The sequence below is a fragment of the Abramis brama genome, assembly GCF_963993115.1.
Source record: "Abramis brama genome assembly, chromosome: 6".
In the NCBI taxonomy this organism is placed as follows: Eukaryota; Metazoa; Chordata; class Actinopteri; order Cypriniformes; family Leuciscidae; genus Abramis; species Abramis brama.
The window spans coordinates 47,207,956-47,230,655 of record NC_139968.1 but is presented as its reverse complement, the minus strand read 5'-3'; the positions used below and the strand labels follow the sequence as shown (position 1 = coordinate 47,230,655).

Here is a 22,700-nt window from a genome sequence, read left to right as displayed (position 1 = left end):
ATGCATTTTGTCCATAGCAATGCGTTATTCAAAGCTGTAATTTGACGTGACTGGCGGACGTTTTCCGTGCACGGTTGGCAGACGCAACTAATCGATAATGACATTCGCTGTTGATGATTTTCATTATCGATTATTATCGATTTTATTGATTAGTTGTTGCAGCCCTACAGTTTTCTTTTACATGGGATTGTTATTGGACACTTTTGCTCACAGAACAATTAATCATCATGGCTAAGGCAAATACCTTTTTTACAGTGGCATCATTATCTGAAAAGTCCAAGACGACTGATGTTTTAGCCAGTGTAACAACATTACTGAGTGCACCTTTGAGTTCCATAAAAAGAATGTGTGCGTAGATGTGTGTTAATGTATATTTATTCTGAAGCTGTTAGATTGGAGACACTTACAGTACGGTTCTATGAAAGGACGGCATACATCAACAAAGTTCTGTTAGCGGGAGGAGCAAAGAAAATTAAATCAGAAAATGGAAACACTTTACAATAAGGTCCCGGTATCAACATTAGTTAATAGCTATTATGAATCAGCAATTAGAAAAATATATATTTGTACAGTCTTTATTAATCTTAATAAGCACATAATTGTTGATTGCGTGTTCATTTTAGTTCACAGTGCATGTTAACACTCAAATAACAGATAATGTGGAAAAATAATTCATTTTGAAATCAATATTAAGATTTATACATGCTGTAACAGTACTGTTCAGTATTGAAGTTAGTTCATGTTAAATAATGTAGTTGCTGTTCCATCTTAAAACTATAATGTTACTGAAAAAATTGTTCCTACAAAATAAATGTAAATCATTATTTGCCATTCAAATGAGAGAGAACTCCATTTCAAGTTATTACCAAATATATAATCTGACAAAAGCACTCAAATGTATTCTAATGCTCCAGTTTGCATCCCAAAAATATCACATGGTAAATGCCTAGTCTAAGTGTAAAACTCAGGTTTAATCTAAATACTACTAGAAATTCAGAATGACTAACAGATGCCCAAATCACAAGACCCCATCTGTCCTCAAAGACAAATAATCCCGAAAATACTACAGGTACATTCTCATCACATGTATTAGACACTCTGTAAACAAACTGTAGAACCAATTTTCCTTGAGTCAAGCACATTACTTCTCTGCCTAAAGATTTACATCTAGTTGTGAATTCTCCTAAGGAAAGCACTTGAGCAAGAAAGCATCCAAAGGGCCAGAGAATGTCTGTATTATCGATTACAAATGCAAATAATACATATTTTTTTAAAGAAATATTACCTGGCCAGTTCAGCTGTGTCCCACTACTGTATGACAACAACAGGAAAGCCAAAGAATGAATCAATGCAAGAACAGCATGCCTGCAAACCAGCTGTTGAATAAAAGCACCTGCTAAATGAATAAATAAAGATCAACACTAATGTAAAGTCTTTCTTTATACTGACCAAACAAAGGAATGACCAATTATAAAGATTAAATTAATCAATAGCTTGCTACAATACTCTTAGAAATATGGGTGTCCGAGTCGGAGTTGATTAAAGCGAATGACCATCTTGATATCAAACTTTTAACTTGACACCACAATAACGCTTGTGATATTTGCTGACAAATGGCAAAGCTCTGATGGCATTGCTGACTGGCCAGCTATATTTGTGGAAAGTCCTAATATGACCACCCTTAGGGAAAGATGCCTTTTTTATTGAGCACATGTCCTCTTATAAGGTGTCAGCACCTTAGAATTTATTCCACAGCCTCCTGCCATCATTTCGAAGAAACTGAGAAAGCCTGTTGGACACATTGCATTGTCCTTGCAAGGAAAGTAAAAGAACATGGGCAGGATCCAAGGCCAGGAACACGGCACACCCAACGCCACCCAATCCTGGAGAGCTCTGAAGAAATCAGGGCCGCTTTTTCATGATGCATTCATGCAGTCGTGCCTGATTACAGCTCAGAACCGTCACACAAGACTTGCTGATCATGGATGCAGTCAGCCAATCATCATCAATTCACTGTAATTTTACGGGTTTTACCATTAACTGAATATACCACACACTCACCCTGGTCTCGCTTACAACAAAACTGACCAATATTTAAACCTCTTAATTGCCTTGACATCTCCGAGTCACTGCGGCACAACAACTGCGGTAAATGCAATATATCTAGACCTAAGTCTGGAAAATAAGTCATATCACATCGATATATATAGCCCAGCTCTAAAACTTGCTCTATGGTAAAGTACAAAGGCATTATAAGCATAACAGTAAAGCTGATTTGAAATTGTGTAGTGTGAAAAGAGTGTAGTGTAAGTCAAAGTCCAAATCACACTCTTTGCTGTCCAAACTTAATTGATATAAGTACCAATGTAGAACATTATATTGAAACTGTGTCTATTCCTCGTTTAGTGAGGTCAAACATTAAATCTACTGTAGGATCCAGGAAAAATCTAATTGTGATTAAACCAGAAAATCTCAATATTAGTGAACAAAAACAATTTATAAAGCTAGGTCTTCTTAACATTAGATCGCTCAGACCTAAGGCGGTTATTGTAAATGAAATGGTCACAGATAATAGTTTCGATGTACTTTGCCTTACTGAAACCTGGCTTAAACCAAATGATTATTTCGGTCTTAATGAGTCTACTCCTCCTGGATACTGTTATAAGCATGAGCCCCGTCTGATTGGTCGTGGCGGCGGTGTTGCAACAATCTATAGAGATATTCTTAATGTTACTCAGAAAACAGGTCACAGGTTTAATTCGTCTGAAGTAATTGTGCTAAATGTTACTCTCTTAGATGTAAGAAAGAAATCCCTATTATCTCTAGCCTTGGCTACTGTATATAGACCTCCAGGGCCCTATGCTGATTTCCTAAAAGAGTTTGTAGACTTTCTCTCAGATCTATTGGTCAATGTCGATAAAGCATTAATTGTTGGAGATTTTAACATACAAGTAGATAACACAAATGATGCGTTAGGGGCTGCGTTTACAGATTTATTAAGATCCTTTGGGGTCAAGCAAAACGTCACTGGTCCCACTCATCGTCTTAATCATACGCTAGATTTAATTATATCACATGGAACCAATCCAACCGATATAGATATTATACCGCAAAGTGATGAAGTCACTGACCATTACATGGTCACTTGCATACTACGTACTGCTGAAATTTGTCACGTTGCGCCACGTTATCGACCATATCTCAATACTAGTTTTACTCGATCTTAGTGCTGCGTTCGACACTATAGATCACAAAATACTCTTAGATAGACTACAAAACTACACTGGTGTTCATGGACAGGCATTAAGCTGGTTTAGATCGTACTTATCAGACAGCTACCATTTTGTCTGTTTAAATGGGGAAAAATCGAAGATAACGTCAGTAAACTATGGAGTGCCGCAAGGATCTGAGATAGGCCCTCTATTATTCTCAATATATATGCTGCCACTTGGTAATATTATAAGAAAACATGGAATTAATTTCCACTGTTATGCTGATGACACTCAATTATATATTTCATCACGACCAGATGAAAACAATAAATTATCTAAATTGACACAGTGTGTTAAAGATATAAAATACTGGATGACGTGTAATTTTCTGCTATTAAATTCAGATAAAACGGAGGCATTACTTATTGGTCAAAAAAACTGCCCACAAAACCTTTTACAATACAACTTTAATTTAGAAGGATGTCCTGTTACTTTATCCACTACAGTAAAAGGCCTGGGTGTTATATTAGGCCGCAACTTGTCTTTCGAAAATCATATTTCATATGTTACAAGAACAGCCTTTTTCCACCTTAGAAACATTGCTAAGCTACGTAACATGCTATCTGTTTCTGATGCAGAAAAGTTAGTTCATGCATTCTTGACCTCGAGACTAGATTACTGTAATGCTTTATTAGCTGGTTGTCCTGCATCCTCAATAAACAAGCTACAGTTAGTCCAAAATGCAGCTGCTAGAGTTCTTACTAGGTCAAGGAAATATGATCATATAACACCAATTCTATCATCTCTACATTGGTTACCTATAAAGTTCCGTATCAATTACAAAGTATTACTAATGACCTATAAGGCCCTAAATGGTTTAGCTCCTGGTTATTTAACGGAACTTCTATCGCCCTACAATCCATCGCGCCCTTTAAGATCACTAAATTCGAGGCTTCTGGTCATTCCTAGGATATCTAAATCCACTAAAGGAGGGAGGGCGTTTTCACATTTAGCTCCTAAACTCTGGAATGGCCTTCCTGATATTGTTCGAGGCTCAGACTCGCTGTCCCAGTTTAAAACTAGATTAAAGACGCATTTCTTTAGCCAAGCATTCACATAATACTTACCTTTTATACTACAGTTGAATCAGATTGAATGCATTAATATTATGAACAGCAGCTACGCTAATTATTTCCCATCTGCTTTTCTGTCGTTATCTCGGGACGCTAGTCCCGAGGTAAATACAGATTGTCAGCTCCAGTTTGTATCCAGCCTCCCATGGAAACTACAGATGCCCCAACACCCGTGCAGAGACGACTCGACGCCTCTGAAGAGACTACTCGACGCCTGTGAAGAGACGACTCGACGCTGGCGATATGTTTATGCCCTAAATTAATACATGATTAACTAACTGTATTTTTCTATGTACATTTCTGAAATGCACTTTCTGTAAAGCTGCTTTGAAACAATATGTATTGTGAAAAGAGCTATACAAATAAATTTGACTGTAATATGACTACGACTCTGAGATCAACAGCATTTAACCACAAATTAACAGACACCTGATGCCCAATAGACTAGCACAGCCATTAGTAGAGTGTAAAACTGAAATAACAAGCTGGAAATGAGCAGAGATGAGAGAGGACAAATTAAATGCATGGCCAAAAACAAAGTTTGCATTTAGTCCAAATAAGAAATCATACGCTTTAATTCACAATATTTGCTATGCCTTTTATTTATGAGCTATTTCTATTATCCACCTGATGAGGATGTCTAAAAGAGACCCCTATATACATCTAACAGTAACACTTTATTTTGATGGTCCAGACATTCTACTTACTATACGTAATTTGTCAACTACATGTCAACTAACTCTCATTAGAGTATTAGTAGACTGTCTGCTTAATTCCTGCTAACACTTTATTTAGAACAGACATTCTACTGACTACAAGTTACTTTGCAAGTACAACGCTATAACCTAACCCTAACCTAGCAGTCTACTAATACTCTAATGAGAGTTAGTTAACATGTAGTTGACAAATTACATATAGTAAATACAATGTCTGGACCATCGAAAGTGTAACCAATTTGACTTAAAATAATATTAAGAGCTGTGGCTGTGCTGGTAAATGTGTTTTTTTTTTTAATGTCTTTTATTAATTTGGAAAATGACCAGGGAAGAAAATACACTTCTAAAGTTATGAATGATGAAATTGACTGGTCTCATACCTTTTCATAGGTTTGTCTACACATCATTATTCTGCCAGATCTTGTCGCAAGGCCTTCAGCAAAAGTGTCACCATATGCACAAGTTCACAGAATGAAAACTGTTGTGCCCAAATTTGCTGTTTTGTCACATGAAAAGCTTTCCAGGCTTCTGGGAACAGCAACTCAGTGACATTTGAGAGCTTCTCCACGGCTAAACTGGGCTCTACTGTAGTGCCAAGGCACTTGAAGAAGATTATGATCTACATAAGACCCAAACAATGTCTGAACTCCGGTCACTGACACCCTTCACATAACAACCCTTTCTCAAGGTTAAGGCGCTTGATCACAAGTGGCACCTATAAATACATCAAGTCTAATTTTTAATCTCAATATTGGTGGCTTATTTTCAAATATTTTATTCATCTAGTGACAATTTACCTCATCTTACTGAAGGGTTCACTGCCATTATCTCAACCCAATTATCTGTTCTTCTAACACAATATTTCCTTTAAATAAAACTAAAACTAATTAAGACTGGACAGGTAATTACATCATAGTGATAACATATTTGGCTAATGTCACGATATTGATGAACGTGACAATCAGTTGAACAAAAATTCCTGTTGAAACGAAGCTTAAAATACATGACCAAATACAGTTTTGCTGAGTGAACACTATTCTGTCTATATAAGAAGCTGCTTCAGGCTCCTTTAAGGACTGACTGGAACTCAAAGGTGGGTGAGTTGTTCATCATGCTCTCCTTCTACTATTAACATAATATCACATACTTGTGTTCTGCAGTTTAGAGATTAAATGGCTAACCCTGATACATGGTAATCAGTTAGATTATTTAAGAGTTTAGAGTGTGGCTATGCACTGTTCAATATGCTTCTGATACTAATCTGACTGAATTAGTCCAAGTTATACTTGTAATTCATGTCATTCAAAGCACATATTTGAACTCAAGTTTTTTCCCTTTCTCTTAGCATCTCCAACCTCAGACACATATTCTCTGGACAGGACAGCAGGTAAACAAAATATATACATACTTATAATCATTGGTTTTCATTTTAGAAGCTAAGAAAATAAGAGATCCAATCTCAGTTCTAAAGCAAAAAGTTGGTTGAATAGAGTACCAAATTGTTTTAATTGTTAAACTTGTTGAGTAAAAAGAGAGTTGCTCAGGATAAAAAACAACTGCTTTAGAACACAGAAGCTCAGAAACACTCACATGGAGCAGCATCATTGCGCTCCACATTCATAGGAATTAATACGTTTCATTCCACTTGCATTTGTTTAATATTTAGAAGTTATGAAAGTATAAATCCCTCTGCACATTCTCTCTCTCTTCTCACAGTAAACCGCAACCATGGGAGATGGTGAAATGGAGTGCTTCGGCGCGGCGGCCATATACCTCCGGAAGCCGGAAAGAGAGAGAATAGAGGCTCAGAACACCCCCTTTGATGCCAAAACGGCATTCTTTGTGTCAGAGCCGAGCGAGATGTACCTGAAGGGTGTTCTTGCTAGTAAAGAAGGCGGCAAAGCTACTGTCAAAACTCTGTGTGGGAAAGTAAGTAGAATTAATAAATGTGTTGATCTTCTGTAAAACAGTTTTACATGATGCTGTGGACTGTAAAACTACTTGCAAGGTGAAACAAATATAGCGTTTGTACTAAATGTCTCATCCATGTTTAAAACTTTATAGACGATCACGGTGAAAGACACTGAAATCTTCCCCATGAATCCTCCTAAGTTTGACAAAATTGAGGACATGGCCATGATGACCCACCTCAATGAGCCTACTGTGCTGTATAACCTCAAAGAGCGTTACGCAGCGTGGATGATCTATGTAAGTCTAAGCAAATCATATTTTATTCCTGGGATGGGGCGGCAGCATTGTAAAACTGGACTATCTATCTCCGTTTCAGACCTACTCTGGCTTGTTCTGCGTCACTGTCAATCCCTACAAGTGGCTCCCAGTGTACGATACAGTCGTTGTGAATGGATACAGAGGCAAAAAGAGGGTTGAAGCCCCGCCTCACATCTTCTCCATCTCCGACAACGCCTACCAGTTCATGCTCACTGGTAAGTGGAGATATTCATTTTCAATCCGTTTTGCAATCCAATCAACTTGTGCTGAACTTGAGCCTGCTTACATTTTGCTTAATACTCCTACAATTTCTTTATTTAATGGACTCTTTTTACTTAATGGATCTCTTATGAGTAATTTATGTAGTGGTGTACATCTTGTTACAAATATGATATAAAAATTAAATTAAAAAAACTGAAAATATAATCTGTTTAGCGGTTTCATTTATAATAATACTAAATGTGTTTCAGACAGGGAAAATCAGTCTATCCTGATCACGTAAGTAGGCTATGATAATTAAAGTTATTGTATAAGAATCATCATGTAAATGCTAACATTGTTTAAGCTATTGAGAGAAAACAGTTTAACACCTGCCTTTTCTGCTGTTGAAAGCTTGTAACATGTAAATGCAGAAGCATCATTCTTATTGGCATGTGCTGGGAAAGACAGGAAAACTAAAGTAACAGAAAGGTGTGGGGAAAAGCCCTTACTGACAGAGCTGCATGTATACAAGGTTAAGACCACACTGCCAGCATGATGCATGTGCAGGTTTCATGTCTGACATTTATGGATTTTAAAGAAGCACTTACAAAAAGCCAACATATCACATAATTTATAATATTCTGAAATATGTTCTTTTCCATCTTTAACATTTCCACTCAGTGGAGAATCTGGTGCAGGAAAGACTGTCAACACCAAACGTGTCATCCAGTACTTTGCGACAATCGCTGTTTCTGGCGGAAAGAAGGCAGAACCTACCTCCTCTGGCAAAATGAAGGTGACTAAATAATCGAATATCATTCAAAGTATAGTGAACAAATTATTCTGCATGATGAAATTACTTAACTACTCACCAGGGGTCGCTAGAGGATCAAATCATTGCAGCCAACCCTCTGCTGGAGGCTTATGGTAATGCCAAGACTGTGAGGAATGACAACTCTTCTCGTTTTGTAAGTTGCTGTGGCCAGATGAATTGTACAAATTCAGTTAACATTCCAAAGCTGGGAAATTCAAAACTTCTAAATATTTCAATCTGCTTAGGGTAAATTCATCAGAATTCACTTTGGGACCACTGGAAAACTGGCCTCAGCTGATATTGAAACTTGTGAGTCAACACTGTGAGGCAACACTGCCAACATATAAATGTTTAATGTGGAAGCAAAAATGTGGATTTATTTATTCATTTATTATTATAATTTTTTGGAAGATCTGCTGGAAAAGTCAAGAGTAACATTCCAGCTGTCTGCTGAGAGGAGCTACCACATCTTCTACCAGCTCATGACCGGACACAAGCCAGAGCTGCTCGGTGAGAAATCTACAGTATTGTGCATTTCATTTATTTCCATGTTTGAGAACACTGTTAACACACTGCACATCAATTCTTTACAGAGGCCCTGCTCATCACCACCAACCCTTACGACTATCCAATGATCAGCCAGGGCGAAATCACTGTCAAGAGTATCAATGATGTGGAGGAGTTCATTGCCACAGATGTATGTGGACAACTACATTATTATTAGTAGAAGCAGTATTTTCATATTTTATTAAATTTATCTGAGCAAACAAACATCCAAAAAACACTACAATAAACTGAATGACATAATACCCTTCTTTTTGACTCGCTAAAGAATAATGTGAGATTCATTTGGTCATATAAAAACAGACTGCTATTGACATTCTGGGCTTCACTGCTGATGAGAAAATCAGCATCTACAAGATGACAGGTGCTGTGATGCATCATGGAGGCATGAAGTTTAAACAGAAGCAGAGAGAAGAGCAGGCCGAGCCTGACGGCACCGAGGGTAAGACGTACAATTAGCACATGCTATAAACATGTAAACGTTCACTTCATTTGTGACAATAATGTGTAAAACTTCCTCAGTGGCTGATAAAATCGCCTACCTCATGGGCCTCAACTCCGCTGACATGCTGAAAGCTCTGTGTTACCCCAGAGTGAAGGTCGGAAATGAGATGGTGACCAAAGGCCAGACAGTACCACAGGTGATCACTTATCTACTCGAATAAAGTGTCTCGTAGACGTTCATAGTTGTCTTGGGAAGTAAAAGAGTAATGATATGATCTACGCTGACCTTTGAATTTCTCAGGTGAACAACGCAGTCTCTGCGCTCTCCAAGTCTGTCTATGAGAAAATGTTCTTGTGGATGGTTGTCCGTATTAATGAGATGTTGGACACAAAGCAGCCAAGACAGTTCTTCATTGGTGTGCTGGACATCGCTGGATTTGAGATCTTTGATGTGAGCTTCAGCTATCAAAGTCTCTGTAACAATCAGGATATAAAAAATAATAGCCATCAGTAAGAACTTGCCTCTGCTTAATTGTCAGTTCAACAGCTTGGAGCAGCTTTGCATCAACTTCACAAATGAGAAACTGCAACAGTTCTTCAACCACCACATGTTTGTTCTGGAGCAAGAGGAGTACAAGAAAGAAGGCATTGAATGGGAGTTCATTGACTTTGGTATGGACTTGGCTGCCTGCATTGAGCTCATTGAGAAGGTAAGAGGACATTTAGCAAATTAAAATGATTATTCATATTCTGCCTGTACTTGAGCATGAATATTTCTTCAACAGCCAATGGGCATCTTCTCCATCCTTGAAGAGGAGTGCATGTTCCCCAAGGCTACAGACACAAGCTTCAAAAACAAGCTATATGATCAGCATCTGGGCAAATGTCCAGCTTTCCAGAAGCCCAAGCCTACCAAAGGTAAGGCAGAAGCCCACTTCTCTCTGGTCCACTACGCCGGCACTGTGGACTACAACATTAATGGCTGGTTGGACAAGAACAAGGATCCACTGAACGACTCTGTCGTGCAACTCTACCAAAAGTCATCGCTCAAAGTGCTGGCCTTCCTGTATGCAGCTCATGGAGCTGCTGATGGTACGAACATTTGCATTTCCTCAATTCCTTTGTGTTATGATGCAATTAGACATTATCTAATAGTGATATATTGAAAGGGTTGATGGAAAGCAACACAAGGACAATATAAAAACAATTTCATTCATTGACATAAAACAGCTGAGGGAGGAGGTGGAAAAAAGGGAGGCAAGAAGAAGGGTGGTTCCTTCCAGACAGTGTCTGCACTTTTCAGGGTAAACAGATTATCTTTTAATGAAGAATGTGAATTTTTACACCATTAAAGATTAGACTAATGACAAACGTTTCCACAGGAGAACTTGGGTAAGCTGATGACTAACCTGAGGAGCACTCACCCTCACTTTGTGCGCTGCTTGATTCCTAATGAGTCTAAGACTCCAGGTAATCCTAATCTCTGAAGACTCAAATGTTTTGAAAATATCTCTGGAACCTTAAGAACATTTTCATTGCAGGTCTGATGGAGAACTTCCTGGTTATCCACCAGCTCAGGTGTAATGGTGTGCTGGAGGGCATCAGAATCTGCAGGAAGGGTTTCCCCAGCAGAATCCTCTATGGTGACTTCAAGCAGAGGTAAAGACACCTTTTTGCAACCACTGAATTAGACATGATGCACCACATAATCTTCATCCTCTTATGACCTTTTCTTTTGCTTCACAAAAACATGACTCTCCTCTGACTGTCCTCTAGATACAAAGTGTTAAATGCTAGCGTCATCCCTGAGGGACAGTTCATTGACAACAAAAAGGCTTCAGAGAAACTCTTGGCCTCTATTGATGTTGACCACACCCAATACAAGTTTGGACACACCAAGGTGAGCTGCACAACAACTGGCTAAGCTCAAACCTACAATAGAGGAGAATGGCTTCCATAATATACAGGAAACATCATTATATGTTCTTACAGGTGTTCTTTAAAGCTGGTCTGTTGGGTACACTTGAGGAGATGAGAGATGAGAAACTAGTAGCGCTGGTTACCATGACTCAGGCTCGTTGTCGTGGCTTCCTCATGAGGAAGGAGTTTGTCAAAATGATGGAGCGGAGGTGAGTGAAAGAAACATTATTTCATTTACAATTAAATAAAATTTAATATTTTTGTTAAACTAAAACCAGAAACTCCGTCTCCCAGAGAGGCAATTTATTCCATCCAATACAACATCCGCTCATTCATGAATGTGAAACATTGGCCATGGATGAAGCTGTACTTCAAGATCAAGCCTCTTCTAAAGAGTGCAGAGACTGAGAAAGAAATGGCAGCCATGAAGGATAACTTTGAGAAAATGAAGGAGGATCTAACAAAGGCATTAGCTAAAAAGAAGGAGCTTGAAGAAAAAATGGTTTCACTTCTTCAGGAGAAAAACGACCTTGTACTGCAAGTAACATCTGTGAGTATTTCAGCTCTTATTGATCCTAATGTAAATGCTAAAGCTATGAACATAAGCCATTAAACTAAATCCATCTCAATGAACAGGAAGCTGAAAACCTCTCTGATGCTGAGGAGAGATGTGAAGGTCTCATTAAAAGCAAAATCCAGCTCGAGGCCAAACTCAAAGAGACAAGCGAGAGACTGGAGGATGAGGAGGAAATCAATGCTGAACTGACTGCCAAGAAGAGGAAACTGGAGGACGAATGCTCTGAACTGAAGAAAGACATTGATGACCTGGAGCTCACCTTGGCCAAAGTGGAGAAGGAGAAACATGCAACAGAAAATAAGGTTAATAATATTTTCAAATGTTCTTCACACTGCTGATTGTTCAGGGTCTTGAGAATGAAACCAGTGAACAAGGTTTCCATTTAGGTGAAAAACCTGACAGAGGAGATGGCCTCTCAGGATGAGAGCATTGCCAAGCTGACCAAAGAGAAGAAAGCCCTCCAAGAGGCACACCAGCAGACTCTTGATGACCTTCAGTCAGAGGAAGACAAAGTCAACACTCTGACTAAATCTAAGTCAAAGCTTGAGCAGCAAGTGGATGATGTAAGATATTTGGCATGAGAATAAGAACATGAATCAATAGGAAATTAATGTTGTGTCTCTATACCATAATTAAATGCTCTGGTTTCCATGACAATAGCTTGAGGGCTCACTGGAGCAGGAGAAGAAGCTCCGTATGGACCTTGAGAGAGCCAAGAGAAAGCTTGAAGGTGATCTGAAACTGGCCCAGGAGTCCATAATGGACCTGGAGAATGACAAACAGCAATCAGAAGAGAAGATCAAAAAGTGAGTGGACATCAGTCTTTACACAATTACACATTTTACAAAAAGTAAGTATTCTGCACATTTTAAAAAACAATACTTTTAAAAACAGGAAAGACTTTGAGATAAGTCAGTTTCTCAGCAAGATTGAGGATGAACAGTCTTTGGGAACACAGCTTCAGAAGAAGATCAAAGAACTTCAGGTAACCCTAACTCTAATATTTTCTGTGTGAAACTGTGAAGTAGATGCATAGCTAGGATAACCCGCATTACAAATATCACTGGATAATTCATTTTTCTTTCTTTCTTTAGGCCCGCATTGAGGAGCTGGAGGAGGAAATTGAGGCAGAGCGAGCTGCTCGTGCTAAAGTGGAGAAGCAGAGAGCTGATCTCTCCAGGGAACTTGAAGAGATCAGTGAGAGGCTTGAGGAAGCTGGTGGTGCCACTTCTGCCCAGATTGAGATGAACAAAAAGCGTGAAGCTGAATTCCAGAAGTTGCGTCGTGATCTGGAAGAGTCCACCTTGCAGCATGAAGCAACGGCTGCAGCTCTCCGAAAGAAGCAGGCGGACAGTGTGGCTGAACTCGGAGAACAGATCGACAACCTTCAGCGGGTCAAACAGAAGCTGGAGAAGGAGAAGAGTGAATACAAGATGGAGATTGATGACTTGACAAGTAACATGGAGGCTGTGGCTAAAGCAAAGGTATACGATTGGGAAAACTTTAAGTGAAGATTTTTTTTTTAGTTTTACAAAACTACTTTAACTTTAGCAGCTTGAAATATAAATAATTGCCAAAAAAAACACACAAAGAGGTCAAAAAGTTTTAAAACTTTTAATAATTATTGTAGGCAAACCTTGAAAAGATGTGCCGGACATTAGAAGACCAAGCAAGTGAGCTAAAAACCAAAAATGATGAGTTTGTACGCCAACTTAATGATTTAAATGGACAGAGGGCAAGGCTGCAAACTGAAAACGGTACGTAAATAAACTAAATATACCACGCACACATTGAATACACCATGCACAGAACTGAGCAAAAACCTGTGATGCAAAAACCCAATACTGACATCATACAAGCTCTTGTGGACACTTATATAAATTACCAATTGTTTCATACTAGGGGAATTTGGCCGTCAATTGGAGGAGAAAGAAGCTCTTGTTTCTCAATTGACAAGAGGCAAACAAGCTTATACTCAGCAGATTGAAGAACTCAAAAGACATATTGAAGAAGAGGTTAAGGTATGTACCTAATTTTCTGTTACCAAGTACCGTGAATAGCCATGAACATAGCAGCATACAATAAAAGGAAACATTTTGACTTCAAGGCCAAGAACGCTCTGGCCCATGGGGTTCAGTCTGCCCGCCATGACTGTGATTTGCTCAGAGAGCAGTTTGAGGAAGAGCAGGAGGCCAAAGCTGAACTCCAGCGTGGGATGTCTAAGGCCAACAGTGAAGTGGCTCAGTGGAGAACCAAATATGAGACTGATGCCATCCAGCGCACTGAGGAGCTTGAGGAATCCAAGTAAATACATCATTGGAAAAAGTCTTCCTACATTTATTATGAAAAATATTAGTCAGATTTCATAATTTCATATCACTTCCTCAGAAAAAAGCTGGCCCAGCGTCTGCAGGATGCTGAAGAATCCATTGAGGCGGTGAACTCAAAGTGTGCCTCTCTGGAAAAGACCAAACAGAGACTGCAGGGTGAAGTAGAGGATCTCATGATTGATGTGGAGAGGGCAAATGCATTGGCAGCCAACCTTGACAAGAAGCAGAGAAACTTTGACAAGGTAAGAAAGACATGGATAACCTATAAACCTAAACGTTGATGAACCGAGGACTTAGCTAATTAACAATGACTACATTTCTTTCATTCTCAGGTGCTAGCAGAGTGGAAACAAAAGTATGAGGAAAGTCAGGCTGAACTAGAAGGTGCTCAGAAAGAAGCTCGTTCTCTCAGCACTGAGCTTTTCAAAATGAAGAACTCCTACGAGGAAACTCTTGACCACCTCGAGACACTGAAGAGGGAGAACAAGAATCTGCAACGTAATGCAACTTTTATTTGTACACCAAGGACTAAAAAAAGAGATGCATTAAAACAGAAAATCTTACACTTATGATTTTTAAACCCTTTTAGAGGAGATTTCTGACCTCACTGAGCAGCTTGGAGAGACTGGAAAGACGATTCATGAACTGGAAAAGGCAAAGAAGACAGTGGAGTCTGAGAAAACAGAGATCCAGACTGCGCTTGAAGAAGCTGAAGTACTGTTATTTAAAGCTGTCAAACCATGGAAAAATTCCATTCTAACATGGTGAACATTACACAATTTTTCTACCAGGTTGATTTAATTTTTACTTTAACTATCCCTCAGGGCACCCTGGAGCATGAAGAGTCCAAGATTCTTCGTGTGCAGCTGGAGCTAAACCAGGTGAAGAGCGAGATTGACAGGAAGATTGCTGAGAAGGATGAGGAGATGGAACAGATCAAGAGGAACAGCCAAAGAGTGATCGATTCCATGCAGAGCACTCTAGACGCTGAGATCAGGAGCCGAAATGATGCCCTGAGAGTCAAAAAGAAGATGGAGGGAGATCTGAATGAGATGGAGATTCAGCTGAGTCATGCCAACCGCCAGGCTGCTGAGGCCCAGAAACAGCTCAGGAATGTCCAAGGCCAACTCAAGGTATCTTTCTGTAAAATGTGGAAATACGTTAAGTATTGAATGTTTGACAAAATGAATATGATACATGAACCAAAGCAAGAGAACTAACAAAGAAAGAATGTTGCCACAGGATGCCCAACTGCACCTTGATGAAGCTCTCAGAGGACAGGAGGACATGAAGGAACAGGTGGCCATGGTGGAGCGCAGGAATAACCTGATGCAAGCAGAGATTGAGGAGCTGAGAGCTGCACTGGAGCAAACAGAGAGAGGCCGCAAAGTGGCGGAGCAAGAGCTGGTTGATGCCAGCGAGCGTGTGGGACTGCTGCACTCACAAGTACAAAAAATGACTAAATACTTGGAACAAATTCAGGATACATGATTAACTTTCATATATAATGTACACTAAACTAACTGCTTACATCCCACAGAATACAAGTCTTATTAACACCAAGAAGAAGCTTGAGACTGATCTGGTCCAGGTTCAAGGTGAGGTGGAAGATTCAGTCCAGGAGGCCAGAAATGCTGAGGAGAAGGCCAAGAAGGCCATCACTGATGTGAGTGTTTACATTCTGCTTCTCTATTCTAATTTAAACAGTTATTTGACTTTGTGTTTAGGTTCATGTGGTAACAAAGGGAATATTCATAGAAGGTATTTTTAGCTATGAAGTGAAGGAAAGTGAAGACAAAGTATGGTAACGCATACTCAGAATTTGTCCTCTGCATTTAACCAATCCAAGTTAGAGTTTGTGCACACACATCAGGAGCAGTGAGCAGCCATTTTTTGTTGTGGCACCCAGAGAGCGATTGGGGGTTATGTGCCTTGCTGAAGGGCACCTCAGTCATTACCTGCTGGTATTGAGAATCAAACCCTCGACTTTCGGGTTACAAGTCTGACTCTCTAACCATTAGGCCACACCTGCCCACCTAAATAGGTTAGTTAACTTAAATTGGCTTATATTTCAGGCTGCCATGATGGCTGAGGAGCTGAAGAAGGAGCAGGACACAAGTGCTCACCTGGAGAGAATGAAGAAGAACCTGGAGGTGACTGTCAAAGACCTGCAGCACCGTCTGGATGAGGCCGAAAGTCTGGCCATGAAGGGTGGAAAGAAACAGCTCCAGAAACTGGAGTCCAGGGTAAATTTGAGTGTTCAGGAGCTTAACAAAACTCATTCTTAGATATACTGGTCGTGGCAGAGATTTGACAGGCAAAACAATAACTCTCTACTGAAGGTGCGCGAGTTAGAGTCTGAAGTTGAAGCCGAGCAGAGACGTGGAGCAGACGCTGTGAAAGGAGTGCGCAAATACGAGAGGAGAGTGAAGGAACTTACCTACCAGGTAAAACTACTTTTAATTAGAAATTTACCACCGTTTACAATATACAGTTTAACTAAGACCATGACCAATATTCACACCCAAAGACTGAGGAAGACAAGAAGAACGTGATCCGACTGCAGGATCTGGTAGACAAGCTGCAGCTGAAAGTGAAGGCCTACAAGCGCCAGTCTGAAGAAGCTGTAAGTCTAATTTCAAATCTTGAGCGTGAAGTTTTAGTCTTGACAAGAACGTCCAGTGCCATGAATGCACTGCTATGAAATGGGTTGAATATCTTGTGTAATCATAACAGGAGGAGCAGGCCAACACTCACCTGTCCAGGTACAGGAAGGTGCAGCATGAGCTGGAGGAGGCTCAGGAGCGCGCTGACATCGCAGAGTCCCAGGTCAACAAGCTGAGGGCCAAGAGCCGTGAAGTTGGAAAGGTAACAGTCAAACCTATATTACCATGATAACTGTTGGGCAGTACAACAGCTGCAAACAGCAAAGTTGTTTGTTTAGTTAGCCCCAATAGCTGATTGAAAACAACTCGACTGTGGTCGGTCAGGGAAACACAGCGATTAAAAGAAAACTGAAACCGGGCTGACAGAATGAATGACCACCTACGAATTTCTTGCTGATTCACTCTAATCTTGCTGAAATAAGCATCTGAGCAGTGCACCATATTGGAATGGACTGAATTAGGGTTACAATGAATGATAATATATTGACAATTGCTAAAACTGCTGAATATTTTTTCTAATAATCAGAAACCAAAATCATTTTGCCAGCATATTTTTATTATAATTTAAACTTAACAAACAGCAGAACTTGCAGGGTTTTTTCTGCATAGAGAATTACTCCAGCTCTCGACAAAACTAAACAGACAGGTAGTCACATGCTCAGATACACTTTTTCTACTGTGACGGTTCTGTTGCGGATTCCCGGCCTGTGTCCATTCTCAAACCGTATAGTTTGCCGATAGTGCTGCGCGGATTGCGGTTATATCCGCGGGCCGGGCAAGTAATAAATAAATAACATTCCAATTAATCGAGGGTGGATGAGAGATGAATCATTATAAAGTGTTGTTTAATAAAGACACGGAACTCTCATTACGGTAAAACGCAATGAACTTGTGTCACTCTTTTACTTTCGTTTTCAACAACGTAATTCTCTTCAGGGAAAACCAATCAAGGAAAACATATGCCAGGGCTCAACATTAACGCTTGTCCGGGACAAGTGTGTTTTTTTGTTTTTTTTAAGGGACATGTGAAAGAGAACTTTACTTGCCCAACCGGACAAATGGCCTGATTAAAACGTCAATATAAAAAAAAAAATATATAAATAAAATAACTAGGGAAACACTGAAAAATATATATACCTAATGTACTGACATAACAAAGTTGTGCTGTTGAGCTCACAAATTTATTTATAACATATTATACAGTTAAAAAACATCACACGACCAGAGTGCTGTTTTCCTGAATACCATCACGATTGAAAATGAGAGACTGATTTCATAACAGTTCAATAAACAAATAGTTCAAATTAAGTCACTTACATTTTAGACACAATGACTGTTTTTGTTCTGTTTGTACAGCGAAAATAGTTCCAAACAAAGATCACAGCAGAACCACAGCGCATCTCACATGAACACTCAGCCGTGTTTCATTACTAAATGATTCAGCGTTTTGAATGAATCAATTGAGTTATAGATTCAATTACCAATTCATAAACTGCCTCATTCTGAATAAATCAGCCGTTTGAACGAATCGTTTGAATGAATGACTCAATGACTCGCTCATTAAGATGGTCGCCTGCCGCCATCTACTGGCGGTTTAGTTTCAAAGTATCATTCTTTTCAACATTTCTTATTTATATATTGTATATTTAAAACAATTTCATAATATCATTTAATACAACTGTAATTTTTCAATGTAAATTATTTAATTTGATTGGTAATAGCCTAATGTCTTATTATTCTAATTGAATGGAATTAGAATGAATTATTCATTATTAATTCTAATATTGATCAAATAAAATAAGGAAAATAAGATAAAATTAGGAAAAAATGCCCTTTATAAAGGTTAAAAAAAATATTCTGATAGGAGTGTTCCAACAGTGATGTAATGAAACATTGACAATTTAAGTTTGAAGGGAGTAAAGCCTCTGTTTCGGCTATTAAGGAAATGTTATTTTATTTTATTTTAAATAAATGTTCATTTTAAATCAGCCTACTTCAGTGTGATATGTTACCATATTATCATGCTTAACACTGAGAATCTGAATAATTGTAATGTGATGATCAGATGCAGATATCTAAGAGAATATCATAGGTCTGAGCGGTTGGCGGGTGGATTATTTATTTTTAACAGCGGATTCGGGTGACTCAAAGTGCACCAGATTAATTAATTTATCTTTAAAATGTACAAAATTTTCTCCCACTAGAGGTACCGAGCTCCACCCACAAAAATACTGTGGTGAAACACAGTATATGATGGTCTACGAAAAATAGACATTTAATTATCTTATTAAAATACGTACATGATCAGGATTTTACCACCTCCGCCTCGTTTGAGCCAGGAAAAACCCTGAGTTGTGTGGATAACCTAATTATAAGTAAGCAAAAAAACACACAAACAGGCCCATTTCACACTAGACGTGTGAAGCGCACATATTTTTTCACCGCTAATGTTATCAGGTCAGATATTATCAAATACACTACACTACATTATATATGGTGTGTGCATGCTGGTTTTAGGAGAACAGAGTAATCAGCTTACCTTCATCACACAGAGCGCACTTCTTCGTTTCATAATTGCGTTCTGATTTGGCTGCTGTTTGTAAGATGTTTGCTGCTGCTTGTCTGTCTCTGAGTGGATTGTTGGTGAGGCAGACAGACATCATCTTCCACTCATTCTCTTGTGTAATGGTATTCAACTGCAAGGTAGACTTTAGTGGATACGCATGTCCATATGTCAGCAGATAAAGTCATGATGAAACAGAAGTAGAGTACCGTGACCTTGGGTAGGGATTTCGTTCTGTACATCGATTGTTGATTTGATGTTAATATGCAGGCGTTGCACTGACAAAGGGAGGCAGATGAGTGTAAGAGGACTAAATGATTGGAGAAGTCCTGCACGTCACCAGAGAGAAGAATAAAATAAAATAAAAAAGGAACATATGCATGGATGAATCTTTCACAATAAGATCAATAAAACAAGATGCCTTTAGAAAATAGATTGAGTGAATTCACATTTCAGCTCCTGACTTTATGGAAAGAATCCCGGCACTTAATCTCCATCATTTTTGTGAAATGTGTCCTCGAGGAAAGCGTGTTTCCCACACTGACTGTTCTTTCGAAGTCTTAATCAGCATATTCAGGATGGCATCAACTGCTGCATGCTGGGATTTTTCCTCCGAACAGATTCCCAGTGAGCTGAAATGAAAGACATAATATAAGTATTCAGAGAAGCAATTCATGTGTTACTCAATACAGGCCTTCTTTAGTTAATAACTGTTGATGGAAAAAGGAGTTACAACCAAGACCAATCACTTAATGAAGACAATAACGATTTAGAACACCACTTTATGAACTGAGATAAAGGGAAATCAAGCAAATATGTAATTTTAACAAAAAAAGTATATTGCTCGCAATTGTGAATATAGAGATAAAAAATTTAAAACAATTAAAGTAGTATTTTAAGTATTTATGCACTTTTTGTGTCATTATTAATTAAACACTCACTTTCACTGTGGCTGATGCTCGCTACCTATAGGTTTACTGCTGTACTGTCATATTCACTCTGATCCTACCACTTTAACTTGACATCACTTAAGATAAATACATTGAACGATTATAATAAATAGTCTGCATAGTCTAATGACAATAAAGCTGAATTCAACTAAACGTTTAAGCACGTCACATCAGTCATTTTCAAGATTAAGAGCAGTCTGGATGTAAACAGAAGTTTGAGCTCACCTTTCCATCCATCCATGTAAAAGGTGTGTGAAAGCGTCTGTCCATTCAGCTTCGGTGAATAAAATAACTCGTTCTGCCACTGTCACGTGTGTATTAAACCTTTTAGTCCTGCTCCTGGAGATCAGCGTTTACTTCCAAACCTTGATTATCTGGTTGAGGAGCTGTTTTAGGAGTTAAAGACGGATCTAAACTGTGCAGGAGCAGGACAGAGGAGCTCTGCATGAAACTGTAATAATAACTCTATGTTCTTGTTTTCAGAGCAAAGAAGCTGAGGAATGAGGAACCACATCTGACAACGTAGCAAGTCATCATATAATATGAATTGCTTGTGAGATGTCAGTATGCAATTTAGTGACAATAAAAGTAAACCTGAAATCTTCTTGCTGTTGTGTTTTTATCAAGCGTTCCACCGTACGGGGTGAGAAGCATCTGCAACAAAACAATCATAATAAAACAGGAGAATAAGGGTATTAGCCTAAGTCCTTTAGAATATTACTCTCTTTCATTCTGTACATTATTACACTCTGATGCCTAATTTCACTTAGTAGTATCAGCCATTTACTCGTTATAAAACATAACTCAAATAATTATTGTATCGCTGCATCTCTATTTGAATGAAGGAACCTACTTAAACATTAGACACATTAGACACATTACACAAGTGTTTGAGTTAAAGTTATTAACCAGATGGTTGAAGACTGTTTTCAATAGAAGCCTAATAGGAAGGAACATAAATTTTGACCAAAAATATAAGCTCACACACATCAAGACGCCGCAGCGATGGTGGAGTCCATGCAGGAGGAGCAGCGTTTGGCACTGCGTCGCTTTTCAGCGCGAGCTGAATAACTATATAAATGCTATGCTAACTAGATGCTAATATACGCTATACTGATCGTTTTCAATACTCGCAATTCCAACTCCTGACTCGCTACAGTGGTTTTGACGGAACAAGATGCTTTTATACCAGGGGCTGAGCCTCTGCCAAGGGCGTGGTGAGCTGGAACCTGCTTACGTCACTCAGTACCACAACTTCCAATAGGAAAATTCAACTGCAGTAGCCACCGTTCAACCTGCAGAGGGCAGCACTCAGATGTTTTTACATCATATATTGTAGAATTAAAACACTTTATACCCAAATGTAAAAATTTTTACTCAAATCAATGAACAGCACTAATCAAGCCCCAGTCTTACAAATCATTAACTAAAAAAAAGTTGTTTTAGGGTTTAGTTATCCTTTAAGCTATTATTCGGGCATATTAGAATGAGCACAGTTCAATTACTTTACAAATAACATACAGCACTGAAGTGAACATGACCATATAAAAAATCTTTTCCAGATTAAAAATACAATAACTCAAGGACGACTGAAAACCTGGCATGTCAATGATCATTAGATTTCAGTCAAGGGACAATATAACCAAACTTACATTTATAGTCATCGTCACTTGTTTGCTGTAGGCTGTTAATATTTGTCTTAAGCATTATTTATATTTTACTTGCCTTTAACTTGATGATTTCACTAAACTACCTAGCAGCGCCTTCGCAACCATGTAAAATAGTCCAGGAGCACCAGATACATCCACAAAAACTCATAGAACTCAAAAACACTTGCAAAATATAGTTATTTTATGAGCTGTTCTTCTCTGAAGAGGGATCTCACAAATGGCAGGCTGAAAGTTAAACAACCAAACATGAAGGAATCACCTATCACGGGTTTACAACCCAGTAACTCATCCTATCACAAATAAATTGAGACATCATTGTTTATTTTTAGAAAATGAACTTTAATGAAAAGCTGTAATGGCCTGTGGACCGACACTGTCCTCAGCTGCAGTAAATACTCTATGATGAATCTGCAGTTGGGTTATGACCCTTTTATACAAACTCTAGAAAACGCTCAGACCATGAAAAATATTGTAAAATAAGACGTCTGATTCTCTGAGGTCACTTTCATGTGATATCATTTTGCAAACGGAGTAAAAAAAAAAGTTTAATTTACCTCACGTTTCTGAGCAAAACTTCTGTGTTGATTAGTCGTCGTCACGTGGAAGCAGACCCGATTATTCTTTCAACTAGACTTCAAGCACAAACTTTTGTAATCCATGAGTGTGTTTTCCTATTAAATTAACATTTTCGTTGGCGCTAGTCCATCTGTG

The 22,700-nt window shown here is 38.7% G+C and overlaps 2 protein-coding genes across 2 annotated transcripts in view; both read left to right on the top strand.

Annotated features, from left to right (window-relative positions):
• The window catches only part of LOC311085357 (myosin heavy chain, fast skeletal muscle-like), a 50,336-nt gene extending 29,412 nt beyond the window's left edge, over positions 1-20,924 (top strand). Inside the window, exon 41 of the mRNA XM_084117852.1 lies at positions 20,803-20,924. Coding sequence (XP_083973978.1) covers positions 20,803-20,823 — 21 coding nt within the window. The 3' untranslated portion in view covers positions 20,824-20,924. The remainder of the gene's footprint in view (positions 1-20,802) is intronic.
• On the top strand, positions 6,136-20,924 carry LOC311085356 (myosin heavy chain, fast skeletal muscle-like). Its single transcript, XM_084117851.1, has 41 exons — positions 6,136-6,158; positions 6,407-6,448; positions 6,778-6,990; positions 7,126-7,269; positions 7,349-7,505; positions 7,761-7,788; positions 8,173-8,287; positions 8,367-8,459; positions 8,551-8,614; positions 8,717-8,815; positions 8,899-9,002; positions 9,173-9,311; positions 9,392-9,510; positions 9,615-9,764; positions 9,853-10,023; positions 10,099-10,405; positions 10,544-10,617; positions 10,696-10,783; positions 10,855-10,972; positions 11,090-11,213; positions 11,306-11,442; positions 11,528-11,783; positions 11,870-12,112; positions 12,197-12,373; positions 12,471-12,616; positions 12,705-12,795; positions 12,905-13,294; positions 13,441-13,567; positions 13,713-13,831; positions 13,918-14,114; positions 14,199-14,382; positions 14,473-14,638; positions 14,730-14,854; positions 14,965-15,273; positions 15,383-15,586; positions 15,681-15,806; positions 16,216-16,386; positions 16,483-16,587; positions 16,671-16,766; positions 16,877-17,008; positions 20,803-20,924. Exons 3-41 carry the CDS (start codon positions 6,790-6,792, stop codon positions 20,821-20,823), a joined length of 5,817 nt encoding a protein of 1,938 aa, XP_083973977.1. The 5' UTR covers positions 6,136-6,158; positions 6,407-6,448; positions 6,778-6,789; the 3' UTR covers positions 20,824-20,924.
• Positions 20,925-22,700: the final 1,776 nt, after the last annotated feature.

Excerpts from the sequence above, each read along its gene's own strand:
- LOC311085356 (XM_084117851.1), top strand. The coding sequence starts at position 6,790 with ATGGGAGATGGTGAAATGGAGTGCTTCGGCGCGGCGGCCATATACCTC. Across the intron at positions 7,506-7,760 it reads CTACCAGTTCATGCTCACTG|ACAGGGAAAATCAGTCTATC; the intron begins GTAAGTGGAGAT and ends AATGTGTTTCAG. Across the intron at positions 8,816-8,898 it reads ACACAAGCCAGAGCTGCTCG|AGGCCCTGCTCATCACCACC; the intron begins GTGAGAAATCTA and ends AATTCTTTACAG.